At 43.0% G+C, this 18,777-nt stretch overlaps 1 protein-coding gene and 1 long non-coding RNA gene across 4 annotated transcripts in view; one reads left to right on the forward strand and one right to left on the reverse strand.

Annotated features, from left to right (window-relative positions):
* The window catches only part of LOC133513940 (uncharacterized), a 43,685-nt gene that overhangs the window by 8,023 nt on the left and 16,885 nt on the right, over positions 1 to 18,777 (reverse strand). The window contains exons 3-7 of one of the 2 annotated variants that reach the window (XR_009798657.1): positions 17,725 to 17,775; positions 17,578 to 17,645; positions 17,383 to 17,431; positions 14,093 to 14,442; positions 12,687 to 12,872 (exon numbers count right to left, since the gene is read on the reverse strand). This is a non-coding gene — a long non-coding RNA (uncharacterized LOC133513940). The remainder of the gene's footprint in view (positions 1 to 12,686; positions 12,873 to 14,092; positions 14,443 to 17,382; positions 17,432 to 17,577; positions 17,646 to 17,724; positions 17,776 to 18,777) is intronic. The other variant, XR_009798658.1, reaches the window with a different exon arrangement.
* si:ch211-198m17.1 (mucin-2) lies at positions 59 to 15,070 on the forward strand. Of its 2 annotated transcripts, XM_061845039.1 has the most exons (14): positions 59 to 249; positions 8,219 to 9,655; positions 9,726 to 9,818; positions 9,889 to 9,987; positions 10,057 to 10,166; positions 10,257 to 10,315; positions 10,393 to 10,526; positions 10,589 to 10,723; positions 11,056 to 11,098; positions 11,470 to 11,507; positions 11,586 to 11,673; positions 12,690 to 12,867; positions 14,208 to 14,240; positions 14,405 to 15,070. In XM_061845039.1, the coding sequence occupies exons 1-14, from the start codon at positions 192 to 194 to the stop codon at positions 14,531 to 14,533; spliced, it is 2,634 nt and encodes an 877-aa protein (XP_061701023.1). In that variant the 5' UTR covers positions 59 to 191; the 3' UTR covers positions 14,534 to 15,070. The 2 variants fall into 2 exon arrangements, with proteins under 2 accessions (XP_061701023.1, XP_061701024.1); XM_061845040.1 differs by lacking the exon at positions 14,208 to 14,240 and having other exon boundaries at positions 14,405 to 15,068.

The raw sequence follows: 18,777 nt of genomic DNA on the forward strand, positions 1-18,777 counted from the left end.
ATCGCGCCAGCAAAGCCTTTAATGCCCCTCCTGGGGGCGGAGGGGAGGGGGGGGGGAGGCCGTGCCCGGGAGCGAACCTCTTCCGACTGCCTGGGAGAAAAGCACCTGCAGCACGCACTCGGAGACACACGCCTCGGCCCCCGCGGAGGTATCGTTACACGCCGACAGAAAACTCGGGAACCACCGGAACCATGCTGCTGTACCAGCCGACTCTTTTAAACGCGCTCCTCGTCGCTCTCGCCGCCGTGGGTGAGTAAACCTCACCCTTTTTGGGGGTTCTCCTTCCTAGTGACGTCACACACGAGTTTTCATCTACATTCAATTGGACTTTCACCCCCCCCCCCCAAAAAAAATGACTGGGTTTGAGTACATGTTTTCAACTACTTTGTGCGGTTGCTTCAACCTGAGTGGATTGTATTCAAACTATAAATTAATAAGTAGTTTACAGCAGCGTTTCCCAATATTTGTTGACTGTCCGAAAATAATAATTCAGAAGTTTGTATACTGAAATAATTGCGGTCTCAATTTACTAGCAAATGAAACATCAGTATTTTATTTGCTAGTAAATTGTGAAATCTGGGTCTGCGCCAACCACAGCAGGCCACAAACATCATCTACTGTAAATGCATAATCATCTCATCATATAGTTCTATTCGTGTGAAGAAGGGACTTGGTGTGGGGGAAAAAAATATTTCCAAAAAGGAGGAAAACGCTTTGTAAAAAATGAATGGAACAAATCCATTTGGCAAGAAATTTGAAGTAAGCACGATTTGCTTTAGTGGGCCACAAAAAAAAAAAAAATAGCTGGCTGATATCTGCCTCCCACATCTGAAGTTTACAACGTACGTGTTGGCGGATATGTTGATTTATTCTACCTTCATTTAATTGTTCTTGCTTTGTGTTTACGTTGACATTTTGGGAAAGTTGGACAAATTGTGGCAGCAGAGTGGATGGCTGGTTAACACATCAAACAAACAAAAAATATCTATTATTAATCAGGCAGCACGGTGGAACAACTAGTTAAATCATTGGCCAGCGGAGGACCAGGGTTCAAATGTGGGTTTGCGTGGGTTTTCTTTGGTTTCCTCCCACATCCCAAAAACATGCACCGTTAATTGGACACTCTGAATTGCCCATAGGTGTGATTGTGAGTCCGACTATTGTCTGTCTCTATGTGCCTTGCGATTGGCTGGCGACCAGTTCAGGGTGTACCCCGCCTCCCGTGCATTTCCATTCTGCAGCTCGTTACTCATTTTCACTTTGCGTTCCTCTACACCAGGCAATCACGATGTCAATTTCCTCCCCGCAAGCCCAATCACACGCTTCCTGTTTTCTTGTTCTGTGTACGTCCACCTGCGTGGACTAGAGTGCAAGAGGACGCTAATTCTCATGTCGGACTTGGCCCAGTTTTAATTGGATATGATACCTGCAGAGGTCGTGCGACGCGGCCATCTGTTCAGCCTCACAGTGCGCGCGCTCGCATAAAGGCTTCATTCCCACAACAGGACCTCTTTGAAGGACTGCTGTGTGCTTCGTATTGAAGTACTGATTAGCACTTTTTTCAGACTAAGTACAGTTACAAATACAGTACATACCGATAACAGATATTTGATAGTCTAGCAATTTTGCTGAAATTGTTTTAATATCCTTCAAAAACAACAAACATGCTTCAAATAATGAGCATTTTTTTCTTTTATTTCATTGAACATGTTACACTCAAATATAATACTTAATTTGTATATCATTATTACAGTAGCAGAACAAGTCTTTGTGGTACTGGCATTTAATTATTCATGATGTATTGTGTTTTAATAATGATCTTTGTAATGTACAACGCTGTAGTTATCTTTTTTTACTTCAACTTTTTGGCTGGCCTGACTGCAAAAAAAAAATAAAACAAAACAAAAGGCCAGGAGTGAAAAGAGAGGGAAGTCAAAACTGTTCGCTGCATTTTGTGAGCGTGCGAGAGTGACAAGCAGTACCGCCCTTGAAAATTCCCTACATTGACGTTGAGGATTTTCAAATGAAAAGTGCAGCCTGTTATTTCATAAATGCGCTTCAATTAATTGCAATTTGTGATTGCGCTTTATAATCACAGATTTATTCAGTTAGCGCTTGCCAAAACGTAATTTTTTTACAAATAGATTTTTTCTCTTTTTTTTGTACGACCAGTTCCAGGTGTATCCTGCCTCTCACCCAAAGACGGTTAGGGTAGGCTCCAGCACACCCGTGACCATTGTGAGGATAAGCGGTATAGAAATTGAATGGATGGATTTATTCTTATTTAATGATTAATTTTGAACTGAAAACGGTTACATCCATCCATTTTCTTAGCCACTTATCCTCACGAGGGTCACGGGGAGTGCTGGAGCCTATCCCAGCTGTCAACAGGCAGGAGGCGGGGTACACCCTGAACTGGTCGCCAGCCAATCGCAGGGTACATGGAGACAAACAGCCGCACTCACAATCACACCTAGGGGCAATTTAGAGTGTCCAATTAATGCTGCATGTTTTGGGGGTGTGGGAGGAAACCGAAGTGCCCACGCAGGCACAGGGACAACATGTAAACTCTACTCAGGCGGGGCCAGGATTGAACCCTCAACCTCCAAATTGTGAGGCCAACACTTTACAGCGGATCCACCGTGGTGCCAACTGTTACGGATTGTTTGTTAATGAGGAATTATCATGGCAAAGATGATTGTTAAAGTATTTATTTTTCTTTTGGCCTTAATTGTGCAGATGTAGGAGGAATACTGTATGCCTGAGTATCGTTCTATCATCTTTTTATATATGTTGCTGCACCGTTAGTGTTCAAATATTCACTATGTAAAGGTTTCTACTGCAACATCGATGCGGTTTGTTATCCCGTGTACGATGTTTTGGCATCAGGGCCAGTCGAGACGAAGTTACTCGATTGTAAGACGACCTACAGAGCTTGTTCAGTTCCTGAAACTTTGCTGTTATATTGACTTGACTTAGTTCCAAGCAAATTTATCATTCAAACCATTTGCATAGTGTTTCACAGAAACGTCACTCTACGACCTCATTCTGCCGACTTAAACTTCACTCCCATACTTTGTAAAAAGTACCAGGAACTGAACTTGTTACTGGCAGTTCCTGGATGTCAAACAATATCGCTCAATAAATGACTCTACAACTATAGCGTACTTCCAAGAGGTCCTTGAACCTTCGTGGCGTATGGCTGCATTCTCACCGATGGTTGAACTGTGGACCCTGCTGTCTAAATTCAGTTCCTGGGCAATTTATCAAAGCCGGGGTATGGGTTTTGTAATTATTGCAGGGTCCATGCTCTAATAGCGCCTTCACACTCCCTGTCAAAGCTGCCTTTTACTCCCGGTTGCTGTACTGTGTGAAAGGGGGCGGTACTCGGGATCCTGCTAATTTCCCGGCTCCCGAGGCAGTATTACAGGTGAAATGGTGGCTGTGTGAATGGAACCAAGAAGAAGCTGAAATGGGGGTGCAAAGTTTAACACGCAACCCTCAGCTCTCTGACCCTTTTGTGCTAAAGCAATTGTTGCTAATTCCATGACTGTTGTGTCTTCTTCTTTTCCTTTCGGCTTGTCCTGTTAGGGTATACTCACCCTCTCGCCTCTGGACATGTCCAAACCATCGAAGTCTGCTCTCTCGAACCTCATTTCCCAAAACATTCAACTTTGGCTGTCCCTTTAATGAGCTCATTTCTAATCCTATCCAACCTGCTCACTCCGAACAAGAACCTCAACATCTTCATTTCTGCTACCTCCAGTTCTGCTTCCTGTCGTCTCTTCTTGGCCACCGCCTCTAATCCGTACATCACCACTGTTTTATAAACTTTTCCCTTCATTCTAGTGGAGACTCTTCTGTCACATAACACACCAGACACCTTCCGCCAGCTGTTCCAACCTGCTCGGACCCGTTTCTTCACTTCCTTACCACACTCAACATTGAAATGGATTGTTGACCCCAAGTATTTGAAGTCGTCCACCCTTCCGTCCGCCTCACTCTTCCCCCTCCACCCCTCTCATTCACGCAGATATATTCTGTTTTACTTCGGCTAATCTTCATTCCTCTCCTTTCCCGCGCGTGCCTCCATGTTGTGTGAAAGCTGCATTTCCCTTTCACTGGGGTCTGCACAAAAGGCACAGGAGGATAGATGCGCCGGGGATAGTGTTACAGCTCTGTTTGGCTGGATACCTGCCCGAAATTGCCTGGTGACATTGGTCCACTACAGTAGCATCATTGTGTGTCACAACCAGAACTCGGACGCTGAAGTAGCCTCGGGGTGGCCTCTTCTGATCCGCGTCCTCAAGGAGTGAGCGTTTGCAGACCACCTTTGACCCAGTCATTCCTTTTTGTGTCTGCGGGATAATCTGCAGCAGGATAAACCCATGCAGACAACGCACTCTTAATTACGCCCACTGCCTGGCCTTCTAGTCTGTGCTATCCATCCATTTTCTTAGCCACCCATCCTCACAGCTGTCGCGGGGAGTGTTGGAGCCTATCCCAGCTATCAACGGGCAGGAGGCGGGGTACACCCTGAACTGGTTCCCAGCCAATCGCAGGGCACATAGAGACAAACAGCCGCACTCACAATGACACCTATGGACAATTTAGTCTAAAATTAATGTTGCATGTTTTGGGGATGTGGGGGGAGTGCCCAGAGGAAACCCACAAAGGCACTGGGAGAACATGCAAACTCCACACAAGCGGGTCCGGGATTGAACCTGGGACCTCAGAACTGTGAGGCCAATGCTTTGCATCTGATTCACCGTGCCGTCAGTCTGTGCTATTCTATGTAATTATTTCTATTCCATAATTTGAGCATTACATGAAAATGAAACTTTTAATAGTAATGTTACTATTAAAATAGTAATCATATTATTATTAATATAGTAATATCGGGCACTTGCTTCACAAGTACCAGTGTTAGTCATTACGTTCTACAACAGTATAAGTATTAAAACAGATTTAATGAATACATCTATAAATATTTGAAATTATAGGAAGACAATTATGTATATGGTCATAATTTTACTCAAAAATAGATATGTAATCAAGTATTTATTAGTCATTCATTAATTAATTTCTGCATGGCATGAACATTTAAGGCATGTAATTAATAATTGTAATAATTTGTAACCCAAAAGCTTGATTGAGAAAATAATGTGAATTAATACAGAAGTTAAGTATTAATAAAGTGTAGCTACCCATTTATGTATTGACTCAGTGAGGGTGAGGTTGATTTATGACAGTATCGGGATAAACTTCACTGGAGGCTGAAAGTTAAACATTGTGTCAAATGTGTTATTTTGGACAGAGATGAATGATTATACTGTAAAAAAAATGTTTTCAACTAAAACCTTTTCAAACAGGTGACTGATTTTTCCGCACAAATTTAACAAGGTTTGACTGCTTAGTACATCTGCCTCACAGTTCTGAGGACCCGAGTTCAAATCCGGCCTCGCGTGAGTGGAGTTGGAGAGCGCATGTTTTCCATGTGCCTGCGTGGATTTTCTCCGGGTACTCCGGTTTCCTCCAACATTCCAAAAACATGCATCGTCGGTTAACAGAAAAGTCTAAATTTCCCGTGAACGTGAGTGCGAATGTTTTTTTTTTTTAGTTTGTATGTGCTCTGCGATTAGCTGGTGACCAGTTCAGGGTGCCCCGCGCCTCTCGCCCGGAGTCAACTCGGATAAGAGAGGACAAGCTTGTACGGAAAATGCTCGGATGGATGGACAAACAAGGGCCCACTTCTTCCTCTGCTGTGCCGCCTTTTGGTCGGCGCCTGCACACCCTCAATGTTCCACTATGACCATTATATGGAAATGAAAAGCGCTGATAACGTACTAACACGCACACACCTAAGTACACACACGAATGTTGACTTATGTCATATTTCCACAAGAGCTGCTGTTCCCTGAGCGACAACACTAACTACTTGACAAGTCAAACACTGACACATGATCGGACTATGCGGGGAAATAAAGGATAAAATGTGTCCTTTTTATATTTCAAACAAAGTCGTTGAATGGAAAGAATGTGGAGTCTTTATCCGATTTGTAATAACTTTCGACAGCGCACGTTCCCTTTTCATGTGTGCCGAGGCAACAAAGCACGGCGAGAGCACGACCGGCTGGATGCGGTTTAAGAGGTTTTATGTTCATCTCCGTCACTGTTCGTCCACTCCTATATTACCGCTCCGTATTTAAATCATAACCTCGACAAAGCGTATCCATGCAATATGGCGACATGTTAGCGTGCTACTCACAGGCAGGTGCTTCTTTTACGGTACTTTGACTCCAGAGGTTGTTACTCAAGTTGGTATTACAGGGAGTCCTCGGTCTACCACTGAGATCCGTTCCTACAGTAGCGACTTGACTCGAATCTCGACTTGAGTCGGATTCGGGCATTAAAGTCGGAATTTACATCAAAATACTTTGTATAAAAAAACAAAAACATTGAAATAAGATGATGTACTTAGCATTACTGCTGAGAGGTGGATGGAGACCAAGAAGGGGAGGCTGTGCTTAGCTATTGCGAAGAAACCTGGTCCTTAATCCTCTCCATCTCGACAAGTATCAAATAACCTTATTTTGTGATCATGGTATCCAAATGGGAACAGAACCCTTCACATGCGCTAAAATAGAGATGTTTTCTTTAATAGTTGTCATCACGGTCAACCAACTGAACACCACATTACTGACAACAACAGCTGATCTAACCGTCGGTGACTCAACCTCAAGACCAGTTGGTGTCTCTCCTTACTCCAATCTTTTTATGATCTTGAGCTTCATTTCCATGGTAATTCATTTTCTTTTGGCTGCAGAAGCATTGCTAAAAGACACAGCTTTCTTCTTTGGGGGAATAATGTCAAAAAAGGAGGGCGGAAAATGGGGAGATCCTCCCGCCGCACAAACACAGACAAGCATTAGTCGGACAAAATGGCAGATAGGGGACGGGCATTGTAAAGTCGAAACATCTTAGGTCGAGACCGTATTACCCCAAGGACTCCCTGTATTCCAAATTGACATAAACATGGGATGCAGGACAGAAGGTGTCACATGTAATTGTGGGACATCTGAAGCTAGCTTGTACCTCAAATTTTGTTTTTTTTAACACAAGAAATGAAGAAAAAAGAAAAATCGGGACTGGACAGTTTGCATGGCTTAGCGAAAAGGGAATTACGGTACGTCACATTGGTTTGGTAAACCAGGGGTCGTGAGTTCGTATCCCACTGGGGCTTCCACTCCCTGAGAGGTATTGCGTCAGGAAGGGCATCCGGCGTAAAACTGTGCCAAACAAATATGAGCGTTCATCTAACATGTCACGCTGTGGCGACCTCAAACGGGACAAGCCGAAAGAAACTTACATACGTAGATTGCAAAACATCTCTATGGCAGATGTGTTGAGATTTTTTTTCTCTCCAAGTCTAAACATGATAATTCCCTAAGAGAAGATAATCAACCAGAAAGGTCCAGCAACATCTTATAACTCTCGTCCTTGCTCGGATGTCACACATCCCCAATAGCCAGCGGCAACTCCGAATGTTGAGGCTGAGGAACGGCGGGAAACAGACCTCCTCAAAGACCTCCCGCCTCTTCGACTGCTCATCAGTCTGCCCGGCGACATCTGCCTATTTCTCCCGTAAAAGAAACATAAATGGAAACAGACGTTGGCGGACGAGCAGTACTACTCTCACCATTCTGCAACTTAAAATGACAATTCTGAGTATTTGGACAGTTTCAAGTGACACAAGGTCCTTTGTGCTTCATCAATTATCAGAAATTATTGATTAATTTGATAATGGATTGGTTGTAGATTAATTCATTCATCGCTGCACCTCCGGTATCGATACACATTCATTTATCCAACGATATTAAAGTCTGAGGAAAAAAATACTGGTACAACCACTGGATTCTGTTGTCACCTAGATAAAAACTTCTAGATCATCTTCATAACGAATACTTTAAGTTTCATGTGCATATTGACAGTTGCCTCGACATTCCAAAGTATCATAGACAAATCGTATTGTGATACTACTGGTATATGAAAAATATTACACTGTTAGCGTATTACAAGTTCTCATTTTTTAGGAGTTCTTCTGTCAGTTGTCTTACCCAGTGCTCCCAATCTATTGCTACAAGAGAGAAAAGGCCATTACAATTTTCTGATTTTGTTCTTCATCTTTTTTTTTTTTTTAATTATTATTTGAATGTAGTGACAGCAATAGAGACGGCAGAGGAAATGTCTGGAGATGGCGAGTACACGACAAGAACAGGAATGCCGGGTCCAATTAGCAGCCACACAAGTTCTATGCAGTCCACCTCATTTATGACAACTGCGAGAGATGAGACGTCTGTCAAAAAGCCTCACACCACCGTCACCAGCTCACTTATGACAAGCGGCTTCCTCACGCCGACAAGCCGACCCGGTACCACTGTGACTAAACGTCCACCGGACCCGACAGATCAGAATCCCACCGCAGCTGACACACCTCTGACGGCGACGGTTGAAACACCCAAAAATGACGTGACGTCAATGACAACAATCGGTCAGACATTGACGACAACAAGTCTGAACCACAATGACAGAACCTCAATGACAACGATGGGCACATTAACGCCGGGAACTGGTTTGAACAACAAGACAACCATGATCACGACAATTGGTCTGACAAATAGTGACACAACCGCGACGGCAACAACCAGTTTGATCAACAATGCCACAACTTCCATGACAACAGTCCACCCGACCAACAGCAACACCACATTACTGACAACAACAGCTGATCCAACTGTCGGCGACTCAACCTCAATGACACCAACTGGTCCAACAAACAACAACACAGCAGGAACGACAACAATTGGAATAACAATGACGACATCTATGACAACAACCGGTTCAACTACCACTGATGTTCCGTCATTGACAACAAGTAGTCCAATCAACAATGACACGTCAATGACAACTGCTCCGACCAATGACACAACCTCATTGACAACAACCATCCCGACCAATAACGACACAACCTCATTGTCAACAACTGCCCCGACCAACAATGACACAACCTCAATGACAACAACCACCCCAACCAACAACGACACAACCTCAATGACAACAACCACGCCGACCAACAACGACACAACCTCAATGAAAACAACTGCTCCAACCAACAACACAACCTCAATGACAACAACCACCCCGACCAACAACGACACAACCTCAATGACAGCCACCACCCTGACCAACAACGACACAACCTCCATGACAACAATCACCGTGACTAACGACACATTAATGACAACAACCAACAACACATTTACAACAGCAGCTAATCCAACAGTCAGCGACAAAACCTCAATGACAACTGGTCCTACCGTGAACAAGACCACCTTGATGACACCATCCAGTTCGACAGAAAACAACACAGCAGTAACGACAACAGTCAGCTCAACAAGTCTGTCCACCAATGGCACAAGCCCTACGGCAACTGCTCCAAGGACAGACAACAGCGACCCCACCAAAGATATGACTTGGACGACAACTGCCCCTCAGTCCAACAATGAGACAACTACAGTATTCTCCACCAGCCCTGAAGGGACTTCAACTGGTATCACCACAACTAGTCCTACACCCTCAACGACAAAATCAGAAGGTACAACAACGACATTTGAGTGTATTGTCATTGGAATGATTGTTGGATGTTTTTGAACGTTACGCTGTAGCAGTCACTTCTGGACCAACCAGCGGCATCACCCAATCCTCAACCAACAGCGCCACGCAAACCACAGCCCGCCCCACCTTGGGTCCAATTATAGGTTTGTACCATTTCGATTTGGGATTCTCAGAAGACGGACTCCTGAATGAATCATCTTCCGTGTGTCCCAGTTTGTCCCGCGGAAGAGTGTCCCCTTGAAAGCGTTTGCCTGAACGGAACCTGCCAGTGTCTCTCCGGAAGCTTCTTGGTGGGCAATCGTTGCACACGCGGTAAGGAAGACCTAAAATTACAGTTAAAAAAAGTCGGTAGTGGTTTCTTATTTTTGTTGTCTTCTTCAGGCCAAATGTTTCCCGGGCAACTCCACCTTGTCTCCTTGACGTTTAACGAGGAAATGTTGAACAGGTCCTCCAAAGCATTCCAGGACACGGCAGCAGACATCTCAGCAGTGGTCAGCTAGCACGTCACGTAAAATGCGAACCATCTGACATTTTTTTTTTGTTTTCGTTTATTAAACCAATATTTGCGTTCTGTTTTGTAGGTCGCCGGTGCCTTTGCGGATCAACCAGGATACATCCGCGCTGACGTGGTGAAGCTAGCGTGAGTTACTTTTCAAAAAAGACCCCCCACCCGGGTGTCAGTAAAAGTTTTCACCGTTCCATTTGTATTTCCTTCAGCTCGGGAAGCGTCATCGCCACAGTCAACAGCATCTTTGACAACACGGCGGCCTCGCAAGAGGAAATCGACCAGGTCATCATGGATGCCATCGGGAGAAGCTCCGAAGGCTTGCTGGTCAACGCTACATTCACCGGTAAGCTAACATCATCTAGCAGGAATTAGCGCCCCTTTTCTCACATTTTCTTTTTCTCCTAGGGACGAAATTGTGCGATCAGGTGCCACTTCCCTGCGACGCTGCCTCCACAGTGTGCGCCAGCGACAACGGCCGCGTGGGTTGCTCCTGCAAAAGTGGCTACGTCTCCACCCTGTACTCCAACACCAGCTGCAAGGGTACGGGCCTATCATGACCAGTCGGACCAAAAATGATGCTGACATTACAGACAACCAATCTGCTCGACTACAAGACATTAATGACAATAATTGGTCCAAACGACACCGACACAAACTCAGTGACAACATTTACAGTGTGGTGTTTCCTCACTTGGATGCTCTGGACTCAGTCTCAGGTTGTTAGGTTATTACGGTATTACGACGACTGGACTAACCAACACCGGCACGATGTTAACAACAACAACTGGACATTCCCTCAATGACAACTTCAAAGACAGCCTTGCGTGTGTCATTTATTTTCCTTTTTTGTAAATGTTTGCGTGTGTCTGCAGCTTGTCCGAGCGGGCAGGAAGCGGTGGGCGACACCTGCCAGAAGTGAGTACATGCGCACATTTTGTGTTGTTTTCATGTTACTGCCGGGTGACAAAAATGGATTTTATCTTTTGAAATGTATTTTCCTGGGTCTCTATTTATTCAATTTTTTTTCACTTATCTGTGAAGGAAAAACTACTTCTGTGGAAGTTGATGCCAGTTAATTCTGGAGGAAACAATTTTTTTTTTGGTTATCCAAGCGATTTAAAGGGGGGGGGGGGCTTATAAGAAAAGTTTTTATACTTTTTCCACAAATGAAAAATAGATGAATATCAGAAATAATCAGTGACGCACATCACCCAGCCCAATTCCAGATATTGGCAGATTCCCGTGGACTTTTCAATGAGTGGAATTTTTCGATCTTTCTCTTCCAGGTGTCCTTTCGGCTACGCAGGCTTTAACTGCACCGACTGTGAGCGAATAGACGATTCGTTATCTTGTCGTGAGCTCAGGAGCAGAGAGTGACGAACGAATGTTTGTGTTTCGGCAGCGTATCTGCTGGCGGTGGTGGTCGTCTCCTGCGTTTTAGGCGGACTTCTACTCCTCCTGATCTTGGCTTTGCTCTCTTTCTGTTGCTGGTGAGTTCATTGAGGCTGAATTCACCGTATTGGCGCGCTGTCAAAAATGCAGCGCAATTACACAACAACTAGGGGGCACTGTAGTCCATTACAAAGGAACTGAATAGAGAACAGAAAAAACTGAATATAATTAAATATGGTTATGGAATATTGTTTACACACTTTATGTATATTATTATATTTTGTCCATTATGTTGGGACACATTTTTCATTTTAAATTCAAATAGATAATTTTAATGCTAATTTGTGATTTTTTTTTTTTAATTTAAATATAAAAAAAATAAGCCAAATGGTTTTTTTGGGCTTAATTACTGATTGTGATATTTTTAATTAATTGTGTAAACAGTATTGAGGTAATAATAAATTTAGTCCGTACATTTCACTTTTTTTTAATCCAACAATGCTTAAAAAAACAGTATAATACAAATATGGTGAAAATCTAAAAACTTAAAATTGGTAATAAATTCCATAAAATTCAAAGTAATATTTTAAAGAATACTAAAGAAATGTTCATGTCCATTGTCCTAGCCGCTTATCCTCACAAGGGTTGCGGCAGAGCCGATGCCTATCCCAGCTAGTATCGGGTGAAAGGCAGACTACACCCTGAACTGGTCGCCAGTCAGTTGTCGGGGGTAAATCGGCACCACCACTGAGTGGGAATTGATCCCACGCTGCCGACACCAAAAGTCAGCGTGTGGACCACTACATAATCAGTGACCCCTGCTAAACAAATATTTTTGTACAAATGTATTTCTACCAGTCAAGCTTTGTTAGAAAAAAATAAAACTTGGGGGGAAAAAAAGTAAATGTATTAAAAAAATTAAGCAAAAGCACACATGCACGTACGCATATTAACTAAACATACTTAGTATACTTTTGATATATGAAGAGACTTTTAGCAATTGTTAGATTAATATACTTTAAAACAACTCATTAAAGAAATGTAAAAAATAAATAACAAAAACTACTAATAAATGATGCAGTTCCATACAGTATGACCTTCTGCGTCCTACCAGGCGGAGATGCTCTGACGAGCAGGCAGAGCACATCGACGCCAGCCCGTACCCGGCGGGTGAGCTGAGCAAGGCCTGGCCGGTCAGCATCACGCCAATTCCACGCGCCAACGCCACAGCCGCCTGCGACGCGGCGTCCGCCATGGAGATGGAGGACAAACCGTATCACGGCAACGGCGTGGTGAGCTCCGTGAAAACAAACAAAAAACAACCGTTACTGTATTGTGGTACTCTTGTATCCTGATACTCTATCAAGCTATTCTTGGTTCTATACAATATTGTATTGTGCTGCTTTTGATATTTTTGACAAACTATAAAGTGTCATACTGTAAAAGTATAATATTGCAGTGTTACACGGTAAATTTGGCCAAGTATCTTGTTAATATTGTCTATTGTTGTAATCTTAGCAAGTATCACAATACAGTATATTATAATTCAATCAACAATTTAATAGTATAGAGCTTGTGCACTTACGTCACTGAAATCACGTGACTGGCCGCAAGTGCCGGTCAAACAAAGCATTGTTGAGTGCTAAGTCGGTTGGAGACGACACAAAAATACGTCTTATAGCACGACGGCCAGAGTTTTGTCTGATACCGTTAAACATTTAGAAGGTGATAATAAACGAAGATATGTGGAAAAATGAGAGGCACTCGGCATAGAGGACCCATATTTAATGACGAAGTTGATGTTTTCGCCAAGAAGAAATTGGACCGTTAATTCCGCTCGTCTTGGACAACTGGATCCACACTTGGGTCTGGTGAGTAAGTCGTCGAGATTTACACGAGTTCAGGAGTTTGAAAACATAGAAAAGTCTGGTCGCATACAGGACAGCAAGTCGGGTCCTCCGTACACGGAAGCGTATCGCTGCCACACATTAACCTCTGTTAAACCTTTCTGCTGCAACAGACTGTTTCTTTTCTTTTTTTAAACACACATTGTTCTCAAATGAGTCAACTTAGTATTATAAATACATCTTGGTAATTTGAGATTGAGAAAATTAATTCCTACCGGAAGTGAAGTGACAGCTACACAGTCGTGTGTATTTGGTTGGGCACCATCCATCACGATTAATTGCCGAAATCCAGTGATTATTTTCTGGTCTTTTCAGCTGGTATTCCATAGAATGATCTCGTTGAATATCTGTCTCGTTTGTTGTGACAACCAACAGCACAACAGGTCTCGGGTATGGTTAATATTCTGATCCGGTTCAATGTCTCCCACAACGTCGAGCATCTGTGTTTGACCGGCAATATGGCGCCGTGAAAACGGTGACGTCACGTGCACGAGCTCTATGGTCTACTATCAGTATGACTGTCAAATTCGTTTGCATCATAATACTCAGACATTTAGCTCAGCCTCAGAATCTGCTGCTGTTCTTTACTGCGGTTAATATTTAGACGTACCTTTACGACAAACGTTATTTGGTCGCACTCGTAGTAGCACGTACTGCTCGGAGCTAGTCGCTAGTTTCCCGCTCACTCTCCCTCGCTTTGCCTGACTCCCGATGTGTCGCTTTAGGGCTTTCTTCCGAAGCAGAAAGGATGGAAAAAGGTAAGGTTTCATCCCTCTTGATGGTCTTGGTGACGGGATCTCAAGGGCTGGTGGTGGTGGCTCGTGAGCTTGCTTAGTCGCGTAGCGTTGTTCTTCTTCTTCTGCTGTGTATGTGCGCGTGAGACGTTGAAATACGCCGACTCACTCGCTCACTGTCGTTTCAGTCGGGTTCGTACGATCTCAACCCGGATGGAATGAAGACCTTCAAAAGTAAAAACCCGTCACGTTACTCGTACTTGATGCAAGGCCACGAAAACCCCTACTTCCTGCCTGGTGATGACAAGAAAAACTGACGCAGCCTCCCCCCTCCCTTCCACGCTCCCTGATGGACATTTTATTTTATTTTTTTAATTATTATTATTTTTAAATCAAATAGGACAACAACAACAAGTTCCGTAAAGTTGAGCATTGATTTTTTTTTTTTTTTTTTTATCTCATCGCCTTGAAGATGTTGGAATTGTGCAACATTTCACGTTCAATCAACGGTTCATTACATGTGGCTTATTATTACTACAATGATGATGAATATTACACATTCTTATTGTCAAAATAAGGGCTGGCCCCTTGTTCGAAATGCTGGTGAAGGGATTTCATTATTATTATTATTTTTTTTTTTTTTTTGTTTTAAATTTAGCACACTTTAAAGCCGGTCCAAATGTTCAATAGGAATTGTGTTATTTCTTGCGGTGCATGTGCCAACTATCACTATCGTCATCACCCTGCTCATCTTTGCTTCTGTTTTACAAGTGTGTACAGTTTTGCTTTTTGTAAAGAATTCAACTATCAACAAAAATAAATTAAGTTACAAAAAAACCAGAAGCTGTTATTCCTGCTCATTTATTTTCATTTATCCCTCTATGGGTGCACAAAAATCATTACGCCGAGACGTAATGCGAGGTTGGCATCTGCCGTTGCATGTACTTAAAGATGGAGGCCGCGCCAAAAGCTGCATGTTGTCTATGATAAATCAGACCTAATCTCAGCTGCCGGGGTCACGGCAGCGGAGCGCCTGACATCCATAAATGATGAATGTCACGTACATGGACTGTATGTGCCGTGTACTGTATTTAAATATGTGGACCGGCTCCCAATCCTCAGATTTATGATGCGAACCCGAGCCCGCAGATTTAGTGTGCAAAACCCAATTACAATCGAGTTGAAAACAGAATCCAGTACGATAAAGTCCTCTTCAACCTATATTCAAGTGAACACAGTACAAAGACAAGAAAACCGATAGTTTTGACTATTAAAATTGTTTTTTTTTTGGGGGGGGGGGGGTGGATGATGTTGCTTGGAGAGCAGCATATGTTGCTCCAAATCCTCTATGTACCTTTCACCATTAATTGTACCTCGACAGATGTGGAACTTAACCTTGCCATGGGCCATTAATACCCCACCCCCCAACCCCTATGCAATTACAGTTGCTGGCTTTTGAATTGAGCGGTGGTAATCTGGATGGTCCTTTTCCTCGTTGGCCTGGAGGACACTACGTTCATTACCCCCCCACCACCCTAAAAAAATGTTTAAAATTCTGCCTCATCAGACCACAGCACACTTTTACACTTTGCATCAGTCTATCTTAGCTGAGCTCAGATCCAGAGAAGCCAGCGCCATTTTGGGAAGTGGTTGCTATAAGGCTCTTTGCTTTGCATAGTAGAGTTTTAACTTTAACTGTATGTAGATGTAGCAACTGTGATGATTTGTGATGATTTACAATAGTTTTTGGAAGTGTTCCTGAGCCCATGTGACCTTTACATAATGATCTTTTTTTTCCTTCTTTTTCCTTTCGGCTTGTCCCGTTAGGGGTCCCCACGGCGTGTCATCTTTTTCCATCTAAGCCTATCTTGTGCATCTTCCTCTCAAACACCCACAGTCTTCATGTCCTCCCTCACAACATCCATCAACCTTCTCTTTGGTCTTCCTCTCGATCGTTTACATGGCAGCTCCGTCCTCAGGGTCCTTCTTCCAATATACTCACTCTCTCGACTCTGAACATGTCCAAACCATCTAAGTCTGCTCTCTCTAACTTTGTCTCCAAAACATCCAACTTTGGGTGTGCCTCTAATGAGCTCATTTCTAGTCCTATCCAACTTGCTCACTCCGAGCGAGAACCTCAACATCTTCATTTCTGCCACCTCCAGTTCCTGTTGTCCCTTCAGTGCCACCGTCTCTAATCCGTACATCATGGCCGCCCTCACCACTGTTTTTTCGACTTTGCCCTTCATCCTTGCGGAGACTCTTCTGTCACATAGAACACCAGACACCTTCTGCCAACTGTTCCAACCAGCTTGGACCCATTTCTTCACTTCCTTGCCACACTCACCATTGCTCTGGATTGTTGACCCCAAGTATTTGAAGTCGTCCACGCTCACTATCACTTCTCCACGTAGCCTCACTCTTCCCCCTCCACCTTTCTCATTCACGCACATATATTCTGTTTCACTTTGGCTAATCTTCATTCCTCTTCTTTCCAGTGCGTGCCTCCATCTTTCTCATTGTTCCTCCACCTGCTCCCTGCTTTCACTTCATATCACAATATCATCTGCGAACATCATGGTCCAAGGGGATTCCAGTCTATCCTCATCTGTCAACCAATCCATTACCACAGCAAACAGGAAGGGGCTCAGAGCTGATCCCTGATGCAATCCCACCTTCTCCTTAAATTCTTCTGTTACGCCTACGGCACACCTCACCACTGTTCTGCTGCATGTCCTGTACTATTCTAACATATATCTCCGCCACACCAGACTTCCGCATCCAGTACCAGTTCCTCTCTTGGTACTCTGTCATCGGCTTTCTCTTGATCCAAAACGATGACCTTTACATAATGATGTTGGTTTTTAATGCAGTGCCGCCTGAGGGATCGAAGGTCACGAGCAGTCAATGCTGGTTTTCAGTCTTGCTGCTAACGTAGAGAGATTTCTCCAGATTCGATGAGTCTTTTGATGATAATAGAAACCGTAAATGATTAAATGCCTAAATTCCTTAAAATTGTACATTAAGAAACATTGTTCTGCTAGACTATTTGCTTATGCAGTTGTTCAAAAAGTGATCAACCTCACCCTAAGCTTGATATATAAAAAAAAAAAACAAAACGGAGCTTTTCAGGGATGCTCCTTTCATACCCGATCATGACACTCACCAGTTTCCAGTTAACTTGTAGATTCTCCCAAACAGGTCTTTTTGAAGAACTGTGTGAAGACACAACGTTACCACAATACTCGACCAAGTGCTCTGTGGTACGACAACACGATATCAAGACAAACAGCGGACATTTTGTGTGGAAATCAGCGTCGGGGCCCCCCCTTGCACTGCCTACTGGCTGTAATTGACTTACAGCGAGAACTGAAGCAGCTCTGCAGTGGTCGCTCAAGTGTATCCAATTAGCAGACATTTCCCAGCAGCCTTTGGTGTCACATAACCGCAAGGATAAGCCTCTAACATCATCACTCGCATATTTTGAAACCATTAGATGATATCTTACCTTCACCTCCACGCTGTCTTGAGTCCTCATCTGGATGGGGGTGTTTGAGGCCTTGGAGGAGAAAAGTCTTAAACCTCGTAGCACAGCATGACATACAACAAAGTTTGTTGTATGTCATATTAATGTCATGTATGTAATATTTGTTGTAGTCGCATAAAAATGGGGTTTAATGGTATGCGATACAGTGTTCCCTTGGTACATTATGATGTACCTACTGCACATTCAGTCCATTGCAGATTTTTTTCCTCCATATTGCAGGACTTGGAGTGTCTAGCCAAAAAAAACCAAACTAAAATAACCCCCCCCCTTTAAAAGAAAAACCCATTAAAACATATAAAATGTACATATTGTATAGTACTTCTGTGTAGTAATGTACATTTAAGAATTTAAAATGTTTTCAGTCTGTATAAGTGTGTGCAACATTAACAAGAGACTGATTTAGATGATCCAGATTTCAAATATGTGCACGTTTACAAAAGTGTGGTTGCTACTTTGCAGATTTCACCTATTGCGGAATGGTCCAGAACGTAACACCCGCTATAAGCACGCGTTTACTGTATTGTAAAATTTGGTTTCATGACAACACAAAAGCAGTATCATTCTGCTGAATAACTTGCAATGAATTAAAACAAATTAAACTGTCGATCTCAGTGCATTGCAATCAATCAATATCGACACCAATCAGCCCATTACTAATGTAGTAGAAGTAAAAAAATGGCAATATTTGCATGTTTGTATTGACGATGATTAATGGTCGATGTTGAAGTTAAAAACAAAACAAAAAAGGCTCTTATATGTACACTGAATACAAATTCAGTACAAAAATACGAAATATTTTAAAAAATGTATCAGCTAAGAAAAAAAATATATATATATATATATTTTTTTTTACATCAAGAGAGTTCCACATTTGGAATAAAGAATTAAAACATGAAATGAATGAGAGCAAATAAAAATGCACAGCTTGTCTTTTTGTAGCTGAAGATATATGACGGCCGATATGGAAACACCCACAATTATCATATGAAAGACTGTGTGTGCGCGCATGTGCAG

Source organism: Syngnathoides biaculeatus, chromosome 16, assembly GCF_019802595.1.
Source record: "Syngnathoides biaculeatus isolate LvHL_M chromosome 16, ASM1980259v1, whole genome shotgun sequence".
Lineage (NCBI taxonomy): Eukaryota > Metazoa > Chordata > Actinopteri > Syngnathiformes > Syngnathidae > Syngnathoides > Syngnathoides biaculeatus.